General features: G+C 50.2%; 1 protein-coding gene across 3 annotated transcripts; it reads left to right on the top strand.

Moving 5' to 3' along the window:
• The first annotated feature begins 4,799 nt into the window (after window positions 1-4,799).
• Window positions 4,800-19,658, top strand: LOC102452389 (uncharacterized). Of its 3 annotated transcripts, none has more exons than XM_075936239.1 (5): window positions 4,800-4,962; window positions 7,840-7,954; window positions 10,365-10,833; window positions 11,887-12,485; window positions 16,094-19,658. In XM_075936239.1, the coding sequence occupies exons 3-5, from the start codon at window positions 10,395-10,397 to the stop codon at window positions 16,955-16,957; spliced, it is 1,902 nt and encodes a 633-aa protein (XP_075792354.1). In that variant the 5' UTR covers window positions 4,800-4,962; window positions 7,840-7,954; window positions 10,365-10,394; the 3' UTR covers window positions 16,958-19,658. The 3 variants fall into 3 exon arrangements, with proteins under 3 accessions (XP_075792354.1, XP_006124020.2, XP_006124019.2); XM_006123957.4 differs by having other exon boundaries at window positions 4,801-4,962; window positions 10,386-10,833; XM_006123958.4 differs by lacking the exon at window positions 7,840-7,954 and having other exon boundaries at window positions 10,386-10,833.
• The last annotated feature ends 2,957 nt before the right edge of the window (window positions 19,659-22,615 follow it).

The raw sequence follows: 22,615 nt of genomic DNA, 5'->3' as shown, positions 1-22,615 counted from the left end.
GGGCGGCGAGAGCTGCACGACACGGTCAGTGGCTGCTCCCTGGGGAAAGCCCAAGACAGCGGGGGCCATGCTGCTGGCAAGTAGCTACTCCCCAGGGTTGGTCATTTATCAATATAACTGTCCCTGCTATCACGCCCCTCCCTTTCTGTTTGATGTGAAACAATCGCATTCTGAGCATAGCCCATTGTCTTGGCTACAACTGAGCCCCCATCTTGCTTTAAGGTGAGATCTCAAATTTGATGGTCCTAGCTCTTACCGTTTAGATGCTCTTGAACAAACGGACGCATGGACGGACAGACGGACAGGTGGACAAAATTTCTAAAATATATCTCTCTATAATTGAGTTACTATAGACTTAATGCTTTTATGTATTTGTATATGCTTTCTTTTAAGTTGATAGACAAATTACTGTTATATGGTGAGTGACATTTGATGCAGGAAACAGGTTTCTGAATGTCCTGACTGTTGTGCATTTCAAATCGCAGCGCCTTCCCCCCTCCCCCTTTTTTTATTAAAGGAAGTGCCTGTTTCTCTGTGTGCACGTGTGGTGTTTGTGCTTTCAGAGAGCATTGGGAGGAAGGATGGATTGTTTTTGCACCACTGCTTTCTTTCATGCCTGGAGTTTTAGCTTCTCTGGCATGTTGTGGTGTCACTGATAGAATCTCTGTGAGGACCCACTGGCTAGCATGAGTGTAGGAGCATAACTTTGCCACTTTATTTTGTTCCTTTTAAATCTTCCAGGGCCTTGAGCCAGTGACTTGCTGAGAAACTGACAGTCTCTGATTCCTGTGGGAATTGCTTGTTCTCTGCAACTCTCAAGAACAGGCCATTCGATTGCAGAGAGTTTTAGGGGTCACCCCATTGCGATGCTCAAACACCTGTCAGTCAGGCGCAAGGCTCAGGATTAGGCAGTTGGTGGAGAATTTGCATTTAAGCAAATGTAAGAAAAATGTTGAAATGTGATTTTCATAAAGGAAAATGCTGATTTTGCACTTGCAAATGTCTAGGCTGTTGAAGTCCCCCTAACCTTCGTTAATGGATGCATTAGCATTTACCCCTGTGCCGTGATGGCATCACATTGACTTCAGTGGGATTCTGGAGCAGGAGTCCATGGAATCAGTGGAATCCCACATTGAGAGGCAGGGCTGGTGCATCTGTTTGCAGGATCGGGGTCTACTTCTGTTGCTGCCCCTTAGTCTGTCTTAATGAACATCAGCCCTGGATCAGACTCTGGATCCTAGGTTTGAGTGAGTAAGCACTTGCTGTAGGGGAGATGCTTCCACTCTCAGAGCTGGCTCCTTGCTCAGGGCACCCACTAGTTCTGTAAGGAGAGTGAGGATCGCAAACACGGGGCTGTCTTTTTAACAGGCGCTCAACGCGCTGTTCTGAGGGGCTCATTAGAACACTCTGGTGACCACAGTGCGCCGAGATGGACAATGTGATCACCAGCTAGACAACATCCGACGCAGAACTCTCACCTCGCTGCTCCAGCGGCGCCGACCTCTGGGCCTGCAGATCGAAAGGTGGCAATGCCACTGGCTCAGGGCTTGATACTGCTTCCATCTGGGCCCAGTGAGGACAGGCTTGGGCCCTCAGTCACAAGCTGGGCCAGCTAGTGGGCCCCCTTGTTGCACATCTTCCTCCCCTGAGTGGTCCCCCTGCCTCAGCTGTAGCTCTTTGCGCAAGTCAGAGCTGCAGAAGCAAGCTCATTATTTAGTGCCTGATTGCTGCAGAGATATGGACTGTGCACATTGTTTTGTTATTGTAGGGTAGCTCGGGTCTTGGATCATGTTGGTTTATGGCTGGGTACAGAGTTTTAATTGTCTTGCTGGACAAGATGCCTTCTAGATCCTCAGGAAATTATTGTTCTTGAACCAGCATGGGGACTGGCCGAGCTAAAATGCTGCTCCTCGTTGAATTTAGCAACAAAGGGCCGCGTTGTATAGGGAGAGGGGCAGAGGCAGTGCTGGGTATATTCAGCAGCAAAACCTGGGCCACTGAGAAGCGGGAAGCAGGAAAGAGAAACTTGTTTTGAATGTAAACATTCGGTGTGCTGGGCAGAGGGGGATGGAATTTTCCACTATGCAGAGGTGACTCTCCTTCCTGTGCAGGCAGGGAAGTGGGGTGAAGAGAGGAGGATTTCTGTGCGGGGAGGAGATATGCAAGTTGTGGCTTTTTCTGTCCTCCTCTCAGACCTCAGACTTGGAGGAACTGCCCTTTCTTGCTCACCCAATGACACTGGCTTCTTTGTGCCAGCTGGATGGTTGCAGGAGCCAGCCAGTGCTGCTGCACTTTGATCCAAACAGAATGGGGGAAGCTGGTGCTAAACGATAGACCTGCGTCCTTCTAAGCAACAAATGCCCCAGCCCATCTGCCCCTGCGACCTCTGCTGAAAGGGAGGAGCCCCCACTCAGCAAGCAGCCCCTCTGGCTTTGCTAGAGCTCCTTGTATGAATGAGGCTGTTGCAGGATCAGACCCTTTTTTTAGAAATGGTGAAGTGGCAGATTAAAGCTGCATTAGTCCTTGACTATTAAGGGGGGGCAGGGATGTTTTGCAATTTCTCAGCTGCTTAAAGCCATCTTTTGGGGGAGGGAGGGCAGAATCTGTGTTCCCGGTAAGATGAGAGCTTGGGCAGCCACCCAGGAGAGATGCAGGTGTTGCCCAGGTGATGAGCAGAACACTCATGGCTGGCAGCATGTGGTTCTATTGGTGATGCACATCTGCATGTACCTTGGTGCACATAACAAAATTTATTCTGCCCACAGATGGAAAAAATAGAGGGAACATTGGACGGAACGACCGTTTATCTCTCAGACTCCTGTTCTGAGCCAGCCACAGGTCAGTCAGTAGAGCCCCAAACTTGCTGATCTACAGTGGCTATTGTCTGGCCTTTGAGTGTGCAGAGTAGGAATAAGAGTCTCCGGAAAAGGGCACTTTTTCCGGAGGATCGGGGCCAGTGTAGACGCTCTTTTCCGGCTTTTTTAAAAGCCGGAAAAAAGCGGCGGACATTTTTATTTAAATGCCGCGGGGGATATTTAAATCCCCCGCGGATTTCCCTACGACGACTGGTGAAATTTACATGCCCCTTCCGGAAAAGGGGCTAGTGTAGACGTAGCCCTCGTGAAATGAGGGTTACAGGAGTCGGAGTAAGAAGTCAGTTATTCTGAAATAAAGCTGCTGTGTAGACATTGCTCCAGAGACCCCAGATTCACAAGATGAGAATCCAAGTTATTCCCTGAATTATTGCAGAAGCTAGCACCAGTCCAGTCAAATCATCTGTGTGCACTTCACCAGAGAAATGTAGTCACAAATACAGTCCCAGAAAGGGAAGCATGAATTCTGCATTATCGAGCATAAAGCAAGGCAAACCAGTCAGCTAAACAGATGTCAGTGTGGAAAAAATACACGCTTTCTATATAACAACCCAACCTCTGTCCACCTGTGATACCAAACTGAAAGGCCACTTGCAGGAGGTTGTGCAAACCTTCATAGTGTTACCTTCTTGCCTCTGATGTGAAATTGTTAACAACATTGTTAACATTCAAAACTGTCATCATTAGGCTTCAGAGTGTACATATTGAGCTGATTAGTGCAGTTGATACTTCTCTCAGGCCTGCTGTCAGGAAGACATTGCTGCCTATGGTCCGAGGCAGTGAGGGCCCTTTTTAAGCTTCAGCACAAGAGCACATGATGTAACCTCCAGAGGATGGTAACAGTTTGTGAAGCTACCGCAAGCCAGCTCAGTGACCAGAGATTTTGGAAAGTGCATTTCATGTGAAAGCCTCAACAGACTCAGACATGCTCCCATGGAGAGAAAATGCTGTAGGCAGGGAGTTGCTCTTGACACCTCTCTGTGCCACAGCGCTTCTGGAAAAACAGCCAAAATGTCTGGAGCTGGAGGGACATCACAGGAGCTCCAGGCTCTGAGAGTATTGGGGTGAGGCCATTCCAATTACAGGCTTATAGATTAGCACTAGCAGTGGCAGAGTTAGAGGACTGTGGGACCCTGTATGCAGCTTCATTTTTGGGGTCCCCACTCAGGACCTGGGCATGGGGCGGCATCTGGAACCCCAAAGAGCTCCAGGCAGGTGGTGCCCTGCGTAAAACATGAAGGAGCTGCAGCACCCCCCCGCACCCTTAGCTCCCATGCCTATGTCTGGGGGTCCCTGCCATTCGGGGCCCTGTGTTACCGCAGAGTTTGTTTCATGGTAAATCCACATCAGGGCACCAGCACCTTGGCAGAGCATTGGCTGCCAGTGAAGGGAACCACGCATGGGAGAAAAATATGCTCATGCCAGTCTGCCCTGGCTCCCCAGGAGGCCAGTCAAATGTGGCACTACCCGAAGGTTCCAGTGGCCTGAAAACCATCACCAACCTTGAGCGGTCAGCCCCAGGTAGAGTGCAGCAGCAGCTGTCCAGCCTAGAGGGGGCAGAGGTGCAGCGAGGTCCAGAGAAGAGAAGAGGGGAAGCTGTCTCTTGGGCAAATATGCTTCTGGAATCAGCCATTGGACCCAGTTCGGTGATCGGCACAGGCCTGCTAATCACATTCTCATTTGCTCTAGCGCCAAGTGAAGGAGCCAAGTAAGAAAATGGTTCTCAAAACTGGCTCATGTCCTAAAGCAGAGAGGGGCAAAAAGGCTGGCCAGGCTCAGGTGTTCCAAACACTAACGCATGCTTGGTTCCAAAATCCGTGGCTGTATTTTTTTGCTGCCTCTACTTTCTCCCGCTCATCTGTATCCTTTCTCCCTGCAGACAATAGGAGGAAACAACTCATGTCCTAGCACCACTTCCGCCATCAGGTTATGCGGGGTGTTGGAGGCATTCAAGCTGAAAGAGGGAAGAGTCACCAGGACAATCATTTCCCTGGCAGCAGCAGTAGCACATGGGGTGTTTGGAGAAGAGCTAAAGCACTCTGGAGCCGGGCAGCAAATACCCCCCCAGTAGAGCCGTCTCTCAGGCCAGGTAAGGGAGATGGAAAGCACCGGTGACAGACCGTGATGTTGGGTGTCTGTCAGTGTGGGGGTAAGGGGATCCCGGGGGGGCAGGGTGGAGATGAGAAATGCTGTGCCTCTGGAAATAGCTGCTGCAAATGGATTATTTTGCAAACATGGAGCAATCACCCCCAGCAGAAAGCAAGTGACATCGCTGCTCTGTGTAAGCTAGTTGGGAGCACAAATCTGCAGCCCCAAAGGAGGCCATTCCTACACTATTATTAATAACCAATGAGTGGTCCCACGGCACCTTAGAGACTAACCAAAATATAGAGACTCATGAGCTTTCATGGGCAAAACCCACTTCTTCAGGTGGATTGGAGTAGAAATAACAGAAAGCAAGATAAACGCGCACTGATACAGACAGATGGGGGGAGTGGGGATTGGTAGGAGGGAGTAGATGGGGAGAGGTGCTGGGAGGGGAGGAGAGAGGCATGCAGAGAGTGGGGAATGGAAGGTTGACTGGAGAGGGCAGAGGCTCCCACTGCTGGGTAAGGCACACAGTGAAGAGAGGCAGAGCGGCTGCTTTAGAGCTGGCTGTGCTGTATACCCAGAACAGTGACACCTTGGGGCAGTGGAACGTTGAGTGCCTCTGGGCGCCTGGCAGGAGTGCAGGGTGGGGCCCCTCTCCTGCTGGCCTCAGGGCTCCCTTGACTGTTGCCTGTGCTGGTTCCCTCATCCCGGGGAGCTGCACGCAGGGCCCTGGGAATGAAATAGAAAGTGGGTATTGGGGGCTTTTTTGTTTTTCATCGTGTTCCCAGCGTGGCCCCTAGGACTGAGCAAACGCTGCCTTCCCTCAGCACCTGTATAGCACAGGTGGCAGCAGCCAATGCCAGGAGTGATGCTGAGCCTTGCGTAGGGAGGGCTGCAAGAGTAGCCAGAGACGCTTCTTTTTCTTGTTTTGGGCTTGGCAGGGCAGGGGGCTGCTGCCCACTAACTGCACTGCCCCACTCAGGCACCTAGAGGGGGTGAGGAAGTGTCTGCAGCTAGATGCCCTGGGACAGGGCAGAACCCTACAGGCGCGCAAGCGTAGTGACAGTATATGGAAAGGGAAAGGGGGGGAAATCTCCCTGCACCAGCTGAGGAGGAGCAGGAGTGCTAGGGGGTGGGAGGGAGCTCTGTTTTCCCCTCTGCATTAACTGAGCACCCCAGTGGCCCAGCCATCACTCGGGCTCAGGAGAGCACCTGCAGTCGAGAACAGCGGCTTCTTTTAGGTAGGGTCTTTTTGCTTTATGCTAAATAAAATGGGCACAGAACAAGCTGGGGTGGTAATTTGCACCATCATCAAGTCTTGTGGGTCAAGGCCATTACTGCAAAGCACAGGGCATGTATCCCACAGGGCCTGGGTCTCAGTGATACTGGTGTGAGTCCAGAGCAACTCCACAGACGTGAATGGCGTGACTTGTGCTGGTGCGACTAACACCAGAATCTGGCATCTGGAGCACTGCAGCTGTGCTTACGAATCTGCTCTGTCCTGGCTGTGCATCTAGAGCCCCATCACAGGGTGTGAGATGAGCATCCGAGGGCTTCCATGTCCCATCGGTTCAAGCAGCTAAGTAAGGGCTGCGCAGAGGGGTGCTCATCTCAGACCCCCAGTTCTTGGAGGACTGTATTGCTGATGCCAGGGACTCTTTAATGGTGCAGCCAATACAGAAGTGACTTGATCAGGAACATCAGCTGGAGGTCCCCTGCTTGTTCCCTCATCCAGGGACCTCTAGCTCCAGTGTGTTCAGTTTCCAACTCCAGCCATGATAATGGTTCTACAGGTTGAACCTCTCTAATCCGGCACTGTGGTCCGGCAACCTCCATGGTCTGGCGTGATTTTAGTTAGTCAGATGCCCACTTATTAGTCCTGGCTCTCAGTGTTCTGCTGGTATTTATCTCTGATTTACCCCTAAATGTCTTCTAAGAGCCCAGTAAGCAGTGGAAGTGTTGGTAATGCTGCTAGACAATATTGACCTCCTGTGGTTCGGCAAAATCTCTGCTTCAGCACCGGTCAGGTCCCGAGGGTCCTGGACTAGGGAGGTTCAACCTGTACCAGCTCCTCCCTCAGCACCCAGGGGCTCTGGGTGTTACTGTGCTTCCCGTCATCTCCACCAGGGAGAGGGATTCTGCCAGGCAGGGCTGAGCTGACAGTGCAGAATCCACCTTCTCTGCTAGTGGCAGTGACTCTGCAGGGATCAGCAAGGCTGAACCGGGCCGCAGCTGGGACATAGAGCTATACAGCTAGAAGCAGCCATGTTTACAGCATAGGTTCCCTGGGCTGTAGGCAAAACTTAACCCAGAGGGGGAAGGGGTGGACAGGAGACTGCAGGGCTGCATTTCCTGCCGGCCAGATCACAGTGTCAGTGTTTTTCTACCACTCTGGTTTGTGTGAGTGAACAAAAGGAGGAAGCTCGGGCTCTTGGCCGTTCCTGTGCTATCCGTGGGCTCTGGGCTACACAGACTTGATTGAGGAGGAGATGGGGGCATGTCTCCTCTGCCATGGAGGAGGACAGGGAGCGAGACCAGGGCCATGAGAACAGGGAGGGAAGCAACAGGAGCAGTCAGAGACACATTGGGGACAGAAGCTTTGGGAGTGTAAAGCTGATACCTTCCTGTAGGTATAGATACTGTTTGACGCTGCCCAAGTCTCTCACTCTGGGGGCTGGAGGGAGTCCAGAGGGTGGGGGAGAGGAGGAAAAATAGACTGGCCTGGAAATCAAAAGGCACAGGCGCATGGAGCAGAATGGGGTGAGGAGAAGAGAATAAAGGAAGGCAGAACAGCAAAAGATGAAGCTTCCCAACGGTGCAACTGATCTGAATGATCATGTTCCTCTTTCACCATGTTGTCATGTCACCCTGGCAGGAAGGAGGACATTGATAGGAAGTGTTGAAAATCCATTGCCAGCCAAAGCCAGACCTGGACATTATTCCAGACCACTGGAAACCCTCCGAACATTTGGAACAAAATATCATCTTAGGTAAGAACCCTAATTCCCTGCTCTCCCACAGTGGGAGCCTTGAGCAGGAAGTCTTGGCCGCTGCGATTTCTGGAAAGCCCTCTGGTCTGCCCAATTCTGGGGAACCTGAATGAAATTTGAGTCTCCTCTCTGGCACAGCAGGATCCACTGGGAAAGCTCCGGGCAACAGGGAGTCAGCCATGGCTCTTCCTCCTGGCAGGGTAATAACTTGTTCAAGCAGCAGGGGACCAGAGAGTAGGAGTCAAATTCAGGTCTGCTGTGTGGCACAGCATTGATCCTTGGGGCAGTGAGGTGACCAGCTCCTATCCAAAACGTTTTAAGAAAAAATGGCAGAGGAGGAGATGGCCTGGGAGTATTGACTGATCACAAGGTGAGTATGAGCCACAGTGCAATGTGGCTGAGAAAAAGGCCAATGCAGCCTTATGGTGCATGAGGTACGAACAGAGAAGTGTTAGTACCATTATACAAAGCACCGAGACCTCAGCTGGGCAGTGCGTGCAGTGCTCTCCATTTCTAAAAACCCGATGATTGCAAACTGGAGCAGGTGCAGCAAGGAGCTACTAGGATGATTCATGGAACAGAAAAGTTACCTTTGGAGAGGAGACTCATAGAGCGTGGCTTGTTTGGCCCGACCAAATAAAAACCGAGGGGAGAGATGATTGCTCTGTATAAGTGCATCAGAGGGACACACACCAGGGACAAAGAGGAGCTATGCAAGTTAAGGACCAATGCTGGCACAAGCCCAAATGGATATAAACTGGCCAGCAACGAGCTTAGCTTGAAATTAGGTGTAGGTTTCTAACCATCAGAGGAGTGAAGTTCTTGGGCAGCCTTCTGAGGGGAGCAGTGGGGGCACAAAACCTACCTTGTTTCCCCACTGAGTTTGATAAGTTTGTGAAGGGAATGGTCTGATAACACCACCTACACTGGTGTGTGGCCCGGCTGCATCTGCCATTGTAAGTATCCCCCACGACTAGAACACTAGAAGGGGAGGGCTCTAGAGGATTCTTGCCCAGGTGTCTGGTTGGTGGGCCTTGCCCTTATGCTCAGAGACTAATTGATCCCCATATTTGGGGTCAGGAAGGTATTTTTCCCCAGATGTAGTTGGCAGGCACCTTGGGGGATTTTCACCTTCTTCTGCAAGAAGGGGGATCAGTTACTTGCAGGTTTAAATTAGTGTAAATGGTGGATCCTCTGGAACTCGAAATCATTAAATCATGACTTGAGGACGTGAGTAACTCAGCTGGAGGTGAGGGATCTGGCGCAGGAGTGGCTGGGTGAGATTCTGTGGCTACAATTTGCATGATGGTCCCTTCTGGCCTTAAAGTCTGTGGGTACGTCTACACTAGCTCGTTAGTTCAAGCTAGGTAGGGTAATGAGGGCAAGCGGAGTTGCAAATGAAGCCTGGGATTTAAATATCCCGGGCTTCATTTGCATGTTCCCGGGCGCCGCCATTTAAAAATTCCCCTTAGTCCGAACTCCGTGCCTGTGGCTACACGCGGCACGGAGTAGATAGTTTGAATTAAAGATCCTAATAGTGGAGTAACGGTAGTTCGAATTAGGATATTTAATTCGAACTACCTACTCCGTGCCGCGTGTAGCTGCAGGCACGGAGTTCGGACTAAGGGGGATTTTTAAATCGTGGCGCCCGGGAACATGCAAATGAAGCCTGGGATATTTAAATCCCGGGCTTCATTTGCAACTCCGCTTGCCCTCATTTGCGTACCTAGCTTGAACTAACGAGCTAGTGTAGGCGTACCCCTTGAGTCTAAGACACGGTAGCACCTGCTGCCACAGTGCAGTGTGTCCTTAGCTTAGACTGTGGCACTGGAAACATCTGGTCCTGGCCACATCTGGAGGCAGGATACCAAACAGGATGGAGCAGCGGGCTGATCTGGTGACAGCAATTTCTTTGTCCCTATGGGGGTCTGCCACAAGGAAATGCAAGGCTAGCAGGGAGCTTGAGAGGTCATGTCATGCAGCCCCCTGCGCTGAGGTCAGGACCCACACAGGACACCGTCACAAGCAGCTGGTAGCAGATGAGCCATGTGACCTACAGGAAGTGACCTGAGGAAAGATAACAACGTTCCTTTAGCTCAGCCAAAGCCGAGTGAGCTGACGAGCATGTACACTGTTTGAGGGCAAAACAGAAGGGCTAAGAACTGTTTCCATTGAGTCAAAGGCTGATTAAACCTAGACTGATGGGAACATTTTGGCTGCATTATCTTATATCTCCTAATGGGGAGGAGAATTGCTGGGCTGTGGAATAGACCTTTGAGGGTCATGGGTGTGGACAAATTCCCTGGAAACTATAGCATGGGGAATAACAGTTTCAGGGAGGTGTGGATGAGATGGGATCTAGCCTGTTCCCAGCCCTTTTACAACGCGTATGCATCCGTTTCACTCGCAGCCTGCCTTTTATATTGCACAGAGAGACGCTATGTCGAGGCTCTGGATTATGGTCCTTGTTCTGCTGTGGATTCCAGTCCTGGCCACCACACAGTTCCCAGGCAGTGCCCAGTGCCCTGAGAACTGCTCCTGCTTCTTCTCCCAGTGGTTTGTGCGGTGCTCCAATGCCAGCCTTTCCTCTCTGCCCCTTGGCATTCCCAATGCCACGGTGGAGCTCGACCTGCAGCACAACCAGTTCAGCACCCTGTCTGCAGGCTTCTTCCCAGAACTGAATGAGATCAGCAGCCTTTACCTCGGCAGCAGCGGCATCTGCCAGATTGAGCCAGGGGCTTTTACAGGTGTCAAGACTCTGTACCATCTCCACCTGGACAACAACCTCCTGGAGCAGCTCCCAGACGGCGTCTTTCAGAACCTGACAAATCTGATCTTCCTCCACTTGGATCACAACCAGATTACTCACCTCCCGCCAGGTATTTCTGGGTGGGTAGGCCAGTGGCTCTCAGCCATAGGGCTGAGTTTTACCACCAGCTACGTAAAAATCATTCGCAGACTCAGTGAAACTAAAATGTGATATGACTTGTTGATACTGCCCCATATCCTATACGCTGATCGTGTAGCCGTGATATACTTGTATTTTTACAACTGGTTTTATAATCTGGGGCTGTGTCTAGACTGCATCCCTTTTCCGTTAAAGGGATGCAAATTAGACACATCGCAATTGCAAATGAAGCAGGGATTTAAATCCCCCCCGCTTCATTTGCATAAAAATGGCTGCCGCTTTTTTCCGGCTCGGAGCTTTGCTGGAAAAAAGAGCCAGTGTAGACGCAGATCTTTCAGAAAATAAAGCCTTTTCCGAAAGATCCCTTATTCCTCTTAAAATAAGGGATCTTATTCTTAAAAAAAGGAATAAGGGATCTTTCGGAAAAGGCTTTATTTTCCGAAAGATCCACGTCTACACTGGCGCTTTTTTCCGGCAAAGCTCTGAGCCGGAAAAAAGCAGCAGCCATTTTTATGCAAATGAAGTGGGGGGGATTTAAATCCCTGCTTCATTTGCAATTGCGATGTGTCTAATTTGTGTCCCTTTTACGGAAAAGGGATGCAGTCTAGACACACCCAGGGAGTTTTTAAGTGAGGTGAAACCTAGGGGTACGTAAGGCCAAGCAGACTCTTGAAGAAGGGGTCCAGTCATCTGGTGAGGTAAAAAGCCCCGGGGATAGACCCCCCAGCACCACTCTGAGCTGGCTATTTGAGCACCAGCATTCTCAGCCCCACACCTCTTCTCTATTAAAGCCCTGTCCAAGCAGAAGGCCTCACACTGCTGACAGGATGTGGGCCAGAACTGCCATCGAAGGGTCCTGCGTCTCCATGATACAAAGTCAGCCCTTCCTTCTACCCAGGGGAAAACGGGAGGGAGTAACTCAGGGCTGGGGGGGGAGGGTAAATGGCCAGAGATTATCGAAGCGCAGAACATTTGCTACTGGCTTGACCTCGAGGGGGCGGATCTCTCTCTCCCCCCACCCCAGGTGTGCTCTCTTCCCTGAAGCAGCTCAGTGTCCTGGACCTGAGTTACAACCTACTGCTGGAGCTCTCTGACCAAGCCCTTCACGGCCCCCTTCGGCTGCGTCGGCTCTACCTGAGCGCGAACCAGATCACCAACGTGTCCAGCAGAGCCCTCCCAGGCAGCCTGCGGGCCCTCAGCCTAGACAGGAACCAGCTGGCCAGCGTGCCTGCGGCCATCCGCGCCTCTCCCATGCTCGCCACCCTGCAGCTGAGCGGTAACCCCATCCAGAAGCTAACGTCTCTCTCCTTTGGGAGGAGGCTTCGCTCCCTACGCCAGCTGTACCTGGACAGCCTGGCCCTGGAGCAGGTCACCTCCTTAGCTTTCACCAGGCTGCGCTCGCTGGAGCTGCTGAGCCTGAGGAACAACAGCCTGGAGTCGCTCCCGTCTCTGTTCCCCCTGAAGGGGCTCTCTGCGCTCTATCTGACTGGGAACAAGTGGCGCTGTGACTGCAACCTGATCTGGCTGCGCACCTGGCAGAGGAAGGTGCTCCGGAAAGATCGCAGCCCCGTGGTGTGCAGCTCCCCGGCGGTGCTGCAGGGACAGCTCCTGGCGGATGTAGAGGTAACGGCCTGTGCTTTGAGTACATGCAACTGGCCTGGGGCCAGGGCACCCAGGATTTCCAGGCCAAATCTATCCCCCTTTCGCCCCAAGGGCTGGTAGTGCTGCTCATGGCACCAATACTTTAAAAGGGAAGCGAGTGATGTGACTGGTGCCTTTGCAGATCTCATCACAGCAGGGTGAGGCCTGGCCAGTATGGGATGGGACGCAGGCAGTACCATGTGCTGCAGATAACAGACCCCATTCCCCAGGGAGCCGAAACTTGGTCCTTTGACTTGAAAACACGGGCCCCTTCCGCATTGCTGAAAAAGGTCTCTTCTGATTGTAGCTGATAGCAGCTCCCTGACCATGTGTGCTGTGAGCCAGCTCCTGAGGAGCCCAGCCCCCATAGTGCTGCAAGATGGGAGGTAGCACTTTTTTATGGAGGCTAGGGGTGGTCACAGGAAATCCAGAAAGCAACAGGTGTGTGTTAACAGGCAGGCCTGGCATTAATGTGTTTCATGGTTGGGGAATTATAGGGGGCAGGAAGGTGCATACAGGGGGTGGGTTTGGCAGCTGGTGAAGGAAGAAAGAAGCAGATGCACACTCTTCATTTCCTTCCTTTCCCCTCTGCTCAGTCCTCCTCTCCTCCTCCTCTCCCCCTGCCTACCCTAGCTCTTGTGGGGAGCAGCTGGGGCTTCTGGGTTAGGGTGTGACTGCAGAGGTCAGTGCAGAAGGTGCTGGAAGTCAGTATGTAGAGCAGGCTGCAGTTTTTGGCAGGCTCCAGTTCCCACAGTATGTGAGGTGTGAATAAAAATAATAGAATTGTTAAAATACAAGCTCGACACAGGTGGCAGGTAATATAGGCAAAGGAGGGGACTGCCTTCCCAAACAGGCTGGGGTGTCCCTGCTCACCACGCTCATGTGAGCAGGGAAAGCTGAGGCCACATAATTGCCCAGTCATCGGGGAAGGCTGGAGCCATGCAGCTGTGGTGTGGCTGCCCAGCTGACCAATTCTCTGACCAGCTGAGAAGGCTGGGGAGCAAATAATTAAGGAATGGATGCAAACAGCTAGAAGATAATAAGGTGATAAGTAACAGTCAGAATGGGTTTGTCAAACCAATCTGATAGCTTTTTTTGATAGGATAACTAGCCTTGTAGAAAATAGGCGGGAAGTGGTAGTTGTGGTATATCTAGACTTTGCTAAAGCTTTTGATACAGTCTTGCATGACCGTCTCATTGATAAACTAGGGAAATACAACCAAGATGGGACAGCTATAAGGTGGGTGCGTAACTGGTTGGATAACCATTCCCAGAGAGTAGTTATCAATGGTTCACAGTCATGCTAGAAGGGCATAACAAGAGGGGTTCCACAGGAATAAGTTATGGGACTGCTTCTATTCAATATCTTCTTCAATGATTTAGATCAGGGGTCTCCAAACTTTTCAGCCCGAGGGCTGCATTAACTATCAAACAGCAGTTCGGGGGCCGACTACACACTTGAGGTCCAAATAAAAAACAATCAAAACATGGATGTTGTTTTTAATTATGTATTTAATATTATTTTATTCAGTTATTATTTAATAACACATTCATACACTACACATGAACACCTGTATTAGTGTGAATGGTGAAATTGTTTCCTGGATGCCAAAATAGCAGACATTTCTGGCTTTAGATTTGTTGTCCCTAACATCAACAGTGACCTGAGATTATCATCGGACAAGTTTGTTCTCAAATTGTTCTTCACGTATTTCATTCTTGAAAATGTTTGTTCACACAGGTATGTTGTTCCAAAGATTGAAAGGTACCTTGATGCAAAAGTTTTGACATTAGGAAAGTCTTCCTTGGGCAAAAACTGGTAAAAACCCACCAGTCCTATTTTGAACTTGTCCCTAAGGAGGTCATTTGCTTGCAACTCAATGACTTCCAGCTGCAGTTCATCTGGGCAACTGGCCACATCTGCTTCAAATGGGTTTTGAAACAATCTCACTTCTTCTGCCTTTGAATCCAAAAAGGTCTCCACGGGCCGGATGAGAGGGCCTCGCGGGCCGCATCCGGCCCCCGGGCCGTAGTTTGGAGACCCCTGATTTAGATAATGGTATCAAGAGTACACTTATAAAGTTTGTGGATGATACCTAACTAGGAGCTTTGCAGCTGCTCTGGAGTATAGGGTCATAATTCAAAATGATCTGGACAAACTGGAGAAATGATCTGAGGTAAATAGGATGAATTTTAATAAGGACAAAAGCAAAATGCTCCACTTAGGAAGGAAGAATCAGTTTCACACATACAGAATGGGAAGGAACTTTCTAGGAAGGAGTACAGCAGAAAGAGATCTAGGGGTCATAGTGGACCACAAGCTAAATATGAGTTAACAGTTTGACAATTGCCAAAAAAAAAGCAAACATCGTTCCAGGATGCATTAACAGGAATGTTGTGAGCAAGACACAAAAAGTCATTCTTCCACTCTACTCTGCACTGATTAGGCTTCGACTGGAGTATTGTGCCCAGTTCTGGGCACCACATTGCAGGAAAGATGTGGAGAAATTGGAGGAGGTCAAGAGAAGAACAAGAATGATTAAAGGTCTAGAAAATGTGACCTATAAGGAAAGATTGAAAGAACTGGGTTTGTTTAGTCTGGAAAAGAGAAGACTGAGAATGAAAGAGGAACTGATAACAGCTTGCAAGACCTAAACGGATGTTACAAAGAGGAGAGAAAAAAATTATTCTCCTTAACGTCTGAGGATAGGGTAAGAAGCAATGGGCTTAAATTGCAGCAAGGGAGGTGTAGGTTGGACATTAGGAAAAACTTCCCAACTGGTTAAGCACTGGAATAAATTGCCTTAGGGAGGTTGTGGAATCTCCATCACTGGAGATATTTAAGAGCAGATTAGGCAAACATCTGTCCGGGACAAGATGGTGCTTGGTTCTGTTATGAATGACCTCTCTTGGCTCCTTCCAGTTTTACTATTCTACAATTCTTGTCTCTCACTTCCTCTCTCTGCCATATCCTTCTTCATCCCCTGTCATGCTCAGGCTCAGCTGGGACTCTGCTTTCAACTCACACCTCTCCGTCCATTTACCTGCCACGCACAGATGTCTCTTCTGCTATCTGCCTCAGCCTGGGGGGAAACTGGGCCACAGCCATTCAGCCTCCGGTCAATTTTTGCAGCTCAGTTGGCTGCTGGTCTCCTCAGGGGATCAGAGTAGTTTGCAAAAAATGGGCCAAAATGCTGCTGGTAGGTAGGGATGGATCCTGGAAACTGAGTCAGTTCTGGTTCTGAGACACGTAGTCACCCAAAAACAGAGCCACTCTGACATTCTTGCCCATAAAAGACACCTCCCTCCCCCAGCAGTTTGTATCAGAGGTATTAGCTTGGTACCTGGGAACAGTTCTCAGCTGATTCATTTATATTCTTCCAGTCTGAGCATCCCGCTACAATTTTAACTAGATCAGGCATTTTCCACTTCCTGTCCTAACCCCCCCCAAAATAATCTCTCACCGCTGTTTTAGATCAGGGTGCAGGATGGCTGGCCTGTTCCCTCCCAGAAGCCTCTGCCTGTCAGTGGGGAGGAGTTCTCCTTGCCAGTGTTGCATCTGATGTAGGTTTCTTTTCTCCCCTGTCCAGTTACAGAAGCTGACTTGCCCACCTTTTGGGATGGACCCCACCACCCTCAGCCCCTCTGAGAACTCGAATATACCTATGGCCACAGCTCCGCCCAGAGACAGACCTCTCCCTGGGTTTGCTACCACAGTTACCACCACGACCTCCACCACCCAGCCCACTACAAGGATCACTAGCTTCACCGTGCACCTAGCTACCTCTCATCACCGTGTGCTGGAGAAATGGGATCCATGCTTGGCCGACCACATCAGCAGTGTCAGCATCAGGTCCAAAGGCGACAGCTCCCTGGTAGTTAGCTGGTCGTTCTCCAGTGAGCATGACCAGTTTGAGGTGCGGTACACGTCTGACTGGGGTGAGCAGGTGCTGCGGGTGATGGGGGGATTGACAGAGGTGACACTCCATGAACTCCATGCAGGGACTGAGTACAGAGTCTGCATCATCCCCCAGAATGAAAATCTTCCCGAGTGCCAGACCCCTGCTGCCCGGCAGTGCATAGCCGCGCACACAGCCGGCCTTCCTCATGATGCACAGCCTGTGCACGCCCCACTCGGCCACAGCCACTCGGCCGTAGGTATTGGTGTCGCTGTTGCTCTGTTAGGCCTGGCGGCACTGGCCCTGGCTGTCACTTACAGGCTGCGGACACGGCCGATCCAATTCCAGCGCTACTATGATGAAGATGAGTCACGCCCCCATTGCAGGAGCAGCAAGCCAGCCAAGATGACCATGCACCCAGTAGACGAAAGCATGGAGGACGAGGACCGGCACGGTTATATGACCGCTGCCAGCCAGTGCCCAGAGGAGAAGGTAGACGGCACCGTGCGTGCCCCACCCAGACTCATGTCCACACCCACGTATGTGACTCTGTGATTCTAACTGCCCCACGCAACATCCTGCAACAGAGCAGGATGGGTCTGCCACTCACCCAGGGACTCGACAGTCCTGTAACTGCCTCTTGTGACTGACGGGGACAGCAAAGCAGAGCCATAGAAAGCTGAGATGAGAAAAGCCTGTGGCTTAAGGCCCTTTATCCATCCCAGTCCAACCCCACTGCAGCTAGTGCAGCCTTGTTCCTTACAGAGACTCCCAAGGGAGAACAATGCACAGTCTCATCTAAATAGCTTTGATGAGTTGGATCTCCACTGTGATCCCCCTGTGATTCACAAAGCCATGTGCCTTCTACCTGCAGGGTGATATAGAAAGGCAGAGTCAGTGACTAGTTTCCATTTGACAGGCAACCTCTGCATGGCTGAGGGTTGCTATTTATAGCAAAGCTGGACTGGAAATCTCAGGAGAAGGTAGTTTTGGAGCTCCCCTGCTGTTGCCTGGAGGATTGTTTGCCACTTCTACCAATCCCACCCCAAAAGTAGTTTCTGCTTTGGCATGTAGTTTTACACCCTTAGGCTTCATCTACACTGCAGCTTTTAGCGACAAAATATGCTAATGAGACACTCATTTGCATGAGTTATATCTCATTAGCATATTTTCTGCCATTTGTTTTTGTGCTAGGGGGTTTTGCGCAAAAACAAGCAGTGTGGACTTTTTTGTGCAAAAACCCGGGGAGAGGCATAAGGCTCATACGCAAAACAGGATTTTTGTGCAAAAAAATTCCATACTGCTTGGCTTTGCGCAAAACCCCCTAGCGCAAAAACAACCGGCAGACAATCTAATGAGATTGTGAGTCCTGCATTAGCATATTTTTTTGCCACAAAAAGCTGCAGTGTACACGAAGCCTTAGACATGAACGTGGGGTGGGAGGAGGGAGAGAGATATAGGAAGAATCTGGAGGAGCAAAGAAGATAAAATGTTTGCAGCTCAAGTTTGACCACAGCTGAGGCCCAGTGAAAGCCATAGGGAGCCACAGAAGAAGAGAAGGAATTTGCACTAGCCCTGCCTAGCCCATGTGAAAGGCTGGGGAGGGGAGCCAGGCGCTACACACTGTGGGGAGAAAGGAAGGAATTGTATTTCTGGTGTAGTACAGGGCTCAGGTCAGTCAATGCCTCTATAACCCTGACATGATGGAGGATAAACAAATCCAGTGGCAACTTGAAGCCTAATAGTTTTTTATGGCATAAGCTTTTGTGAGCTTCAACTCAGTAACATCATTAGTCTTTGAGGTGCCACTGGTCTCCTCATTGTTTTTGCTGAAACCCGTCATAGACGTTGTGAATTCCCAGCCAAGCAAGACATTCAGAGCTGTTATTTGTTGGTTGCATTTACCCTGCCTTACCTGCCCACTGCCTTGGTGCAGGTTTTTGAATGTTCCATTTTGTCCAAAATAAAGGCAGGCTGGCAGGTGTGGGAAGGGGGATGGGACTGTTTAAATGCTTTCAAGTTAAAAATAATCTTGTTTTGTTTTCCATTGTGTAGTTTGAAGGGTTCCCCTAAGCTGCACACTCAGAATGAGCAGCCTTTCATCCAAGGCTTCTTATAGCTGTGGGTATCCGCATCCAGAGTTGTGAATATCAATTCTGTATCCATGCAGGGTTCTACTCATGCAGTTGGAGGGGCCCTGCAGAACACTGGACCTTGCTCTGGTCTCCTCACTGCATCTCCCTGCTGGGGATTGGCCTGAAAGGAGCTTGGCCCCACACTTTTCAATCTCATGCTTGAACAGCATTTTGAGCATCTTCCAGACTACTCCACATTCGATTGCTTGGGACTTGCCCCAGTCTACAAGCTGTAGGAGGCTGTGGAATAATCTCCTAGGTGAAGAGGTGCAGAGCCTTTGTAGCACATTCCACTTTCAAAGCACCTACAGAATATTCTTCCTTCCTCCCTCCCATTTAACAAAGGGGGAAACTGAATCAATAGCCATTTGACAAATGGGGAAACTGAGGCAGACAGGGTGAGTGGCTTGCTCAGGGCCACAAAGCAATTGGGGGCAGCACTCTGAAATCGTGTGGGGCAGACCAGCAAGATGTAGCCTCATCAGTTTATTTCATCCCTAATAATCTTTAGACAAACCTCATCCTTTGTCTACAGGCAAAGTCCTAGTCTTTTTCTCCTTGCCCTTCCCTCCTCCCTTCAGAAAGAAGGGGGCTGTGTCTACACTGGCGTGATCTTGCGCAAAAGTGGCTGCTCTTATGCAAAAACTTGCTGCCTGTCTACACTGGCCGCGTGTTCTTGCATAAGTAAACTGATGTTCTTATGTATGAAATCAGGGCTTCTTGCGCCAGAACTCTGATGCTCCCACTCAGGAATAAGCCCTTTTGCGCAACTGTTCTTGCGCAAGAGGCCAGTGTAGACAGGCAAGATTAATTTCTTGCGCAAGAAACCCCTATGGTTAACATGGCCATCAGAGCTTTCTTGCGCAAGAGAGGGTCTACACTGGCATGGATGCTCTTGTGCAAAAGAACATGCCAGTGTAGACGCTCTCTTCTGGAAGAGATTTTGCACAAGAATTCTTCCCCAAAAGAATTCTTGCACAAGAAGCTGCCAGTGTAGACGTAGCCGTGATGTCTTGTCCAGCTCAGCTCCTGCCTGGCATGGCGACCAACAAGGCACAGCTCTGCCTTTCCTCTGTGGCACTTTTGTTTGCTGGACTAATAAAGCACCCATTGAAGCAGTTGCATATTGTCGTGTTGCTCTTCTGTCGTTAGATGACTGGCATGCAAGAACACCTAGTTAGATAGAATTTGGAACTGGGGAGAGAACACAGACAGGTGCTGCGCCAGGGCACCAGTTGGCCGTCAGCACACCTTGGTAGAGCCCGAAAGGCAGGGGATGAGACTCAACCAGCAGCCTCTGGGGAGTGGTTGGACTTAACAGTTATAGGGGTCAACTCAATGGTTCATCAAGCCCAGAATCCTGTCTTCTGATATTGGCTTGTCCCAGCTGCTTCAGGAGTGAAGAGACTAGGAAAGGGGTGGGGAAGCTTTTTCGGGTCTGGGGCTGCTGACCCACAGAAAAATCAGGTGGTGGGAGGGGGCTGCAAAGAGAAGCAAAAAAATCAACCAACCAACCAACCAACCCCAAAGCAAGCCCTCACTGACATAGCCCCCAACTCCCACACCAGACTGGTGGGAGGACCAGACTTGTAGACTTTGCATGCTCCAAGCCCACAAAGGGACAGTGGGGACCTGGAGTACCAACGTGGGCTCCCCAATGGTGGTGGGGGGGGCCCATAGCAGCAGGGGCCGTATCCAGGTTCCCCACCCCTGGACTCGGGCAATTTATCGCCCCAGGGAGGCTAGGGCCACCAAGCATTGTGTGCCTGGCCATCTTGGCTAATAGCTATTGAGCTACCTAGCGTCCATGAATTTATCTAAATTTTTTTACGCTGGTTACATTTTTTTCTCTTCCCATTCTCCCATGTCAAGTGCCACATCTTGTGTGAAGTACTTTTTTTTTCTTGTTTGAAACCTGCTATATGTTAATTGAGTGACCTCCACCCCCTCCGGGTTTTGTATTTTGTTAAGGGGTAAATAACTCACTTTCTCCATAATATTCATGATTTTATAGACCACTACTGTATTCCCCTATACATCTTGGAAAAAAGACTGAGAAGTCCCAGTTTTTTTAATCACGCCTCTTATAGCAACTGTTCCAAACTGTTGGCGAAAGACAGGCTTTTAGGTATCTTGAAAGCTTGGCTCTCACCAAGTTCACAAAGCTGTTTACCTTGCTCACCTTGTCTATCTAAGCGCGTGGGCCTCACATGGCCACAACACTACTTCCAATAGTTTCCCATCTTCATGTGCTATAACTGAATGGGACTTTTTCATTTGTCTCTCTCTTCCTGCCTGTACATTATCTCTGGACATCCACTTTAACAATCCTCCCCCCAGGACTGTGGCTGTCCAAATCATCTGCTCTTCCACACCTGTCAGCTTCCCTGAGCCCATCATTTAAAAAATCCCTCTGCCATTAATTTTACATGCCAGCAACATGCTGCCATTAGAGCCTGGTGTAAGCTGGAGCCTGGTGTAGGACGATGCTGCTGCAGTGGACTGGTACCTAGGTGCAAATAAACCTGTGCCAGCAACCAGCCAGCCTTAGCCACAAGCTATGGAGGCTGAATGCCCCTAAAACTGGACCCTGCCTCAGCTGTATAGCTAGAGGCTCAGGCAAACCTATGCACGGTTTAGTTTGCTTAGCCACGCGCCAGCCCCTTACCAGTTAACCCCCCGGGCCTAGTCCTCACATTGGTGATAGCAGGCACAAGATGCAAAGGGACATGAGCCATGGTCCACCTTTGTCTAGCTTCCCACAGCTTTGGCACAGAATAACTTTGCCCTAAAGCAACTAGCACCGGCCAGCTTGCGCAGGGCCATGCCACACTGACCCCCCAGCCATCTGCCCTGGGGTGCCACCAAACGGCTGCTGATACCACCATGAGCCTAGAGGCCCAAGCTGAAGACGTGCCTCTGGCAGTGCCTAACGGGCTGCAGGCAGCGTTTTACCAACCAGTGTGACATGGCCTTGTGCAGGTGGCACAGGCCATTGGCTCTCAAAGGCCGTGGTGCAGGGAGACAGCCCACTAGGTGCATGGGGCACCTCAAAATATAGTATAAAAGTAACTGAAGCAAAGTAGAACACACACTAACCCAGGCATGGGCAATAATTTTTGATTGGGGGGGTGGGGGGGAGGTATACCACATGTCTATAGAGATACTGTGGGGACCAGGATGCAGGAGACGATGTGGGAGCCGAGGGGGAGTTTGGGTGGAGCTGGCTATGATCTGGGATGCAGGGGCTGGTGGGGATATGGGTGCAGGTGAGGACTGTGGCCTGGAGAGGGGCTTAGGAAGGGGTGGAAGAAGGGGTAGAAGGTCTGGGTGTGAGTTGAGATAGACTCATAGACTCCAAGGTCAGAAGGGACCATTATGATCATCTAGTCTGACCCCCTGCACAGTGCAGGCCACAAAATCTCACCCACCCCTCCTAGAATAATCCTCTTACCTATATCTCAGATATTGAAGCCTTCAAATACTTTGAAGACCCCAAGATGCAGAGAATCCTCTAGCTGTGATCTGTACCCCATGCTACAGAGGAAGGCGAAAAACCTCCAGGGCCTCTGCCAATCTACCCTGGAGGAAAATTCCTTCCCGACCCCAAATATGGCGATCAGCTAAACCCTGAGCATGTGGGCAAGACTCATCAGCCAGACACCCAGAAAGTTCTCTATAGTAACTCCTATCATCCCTCCATTGACCTATTTCCCACTGATAATGAATGGTCAATTAGTTACCAAGATCATGTTATCTCATCAAATCATCCCCTTCATAAACCCATCTAGTTTAATCTTGAAACCAGATAGATCTTTTGCCCCCACTACTTCCCTTGGAAGGCCGTTCCAGAACTTCACTCCTCTAATGGTTAGAAACCTTCGTCTAATCTCAAGTCTAAACTTCCTACTAGCCAGCTTATATCCATTTGTTCTTGTGTCCACATTGGTATTAAACTTAAATAATTCCTCTCCCTCCCTGGTATTTATCCCTCTAATATATTTAAAAAGTGCAATCATGTCCCCCCTCAGCCTTCTTTTGGTTAAAGTAAACAAGCCAAGCTCCTTGAGTCTCCTTT

This window comes from Pelodiscus sinensis, chromosome 1 (assembly GCF_049634645.1).
Source record: "Pelodiscus sinensis isolate JC-2024 chromosome 1, ASM4963464v1, whole genome shotgun sequence".
Taxonomy (NCBI): Eukaryota; Metazoa; Chordata; order Testudines; family Trionychidae; genus Pelodiscus; species Pelodiscus sinensis.
This window is presented reverse-complemented; position numbering and strand designations above follow the sequence as displayed.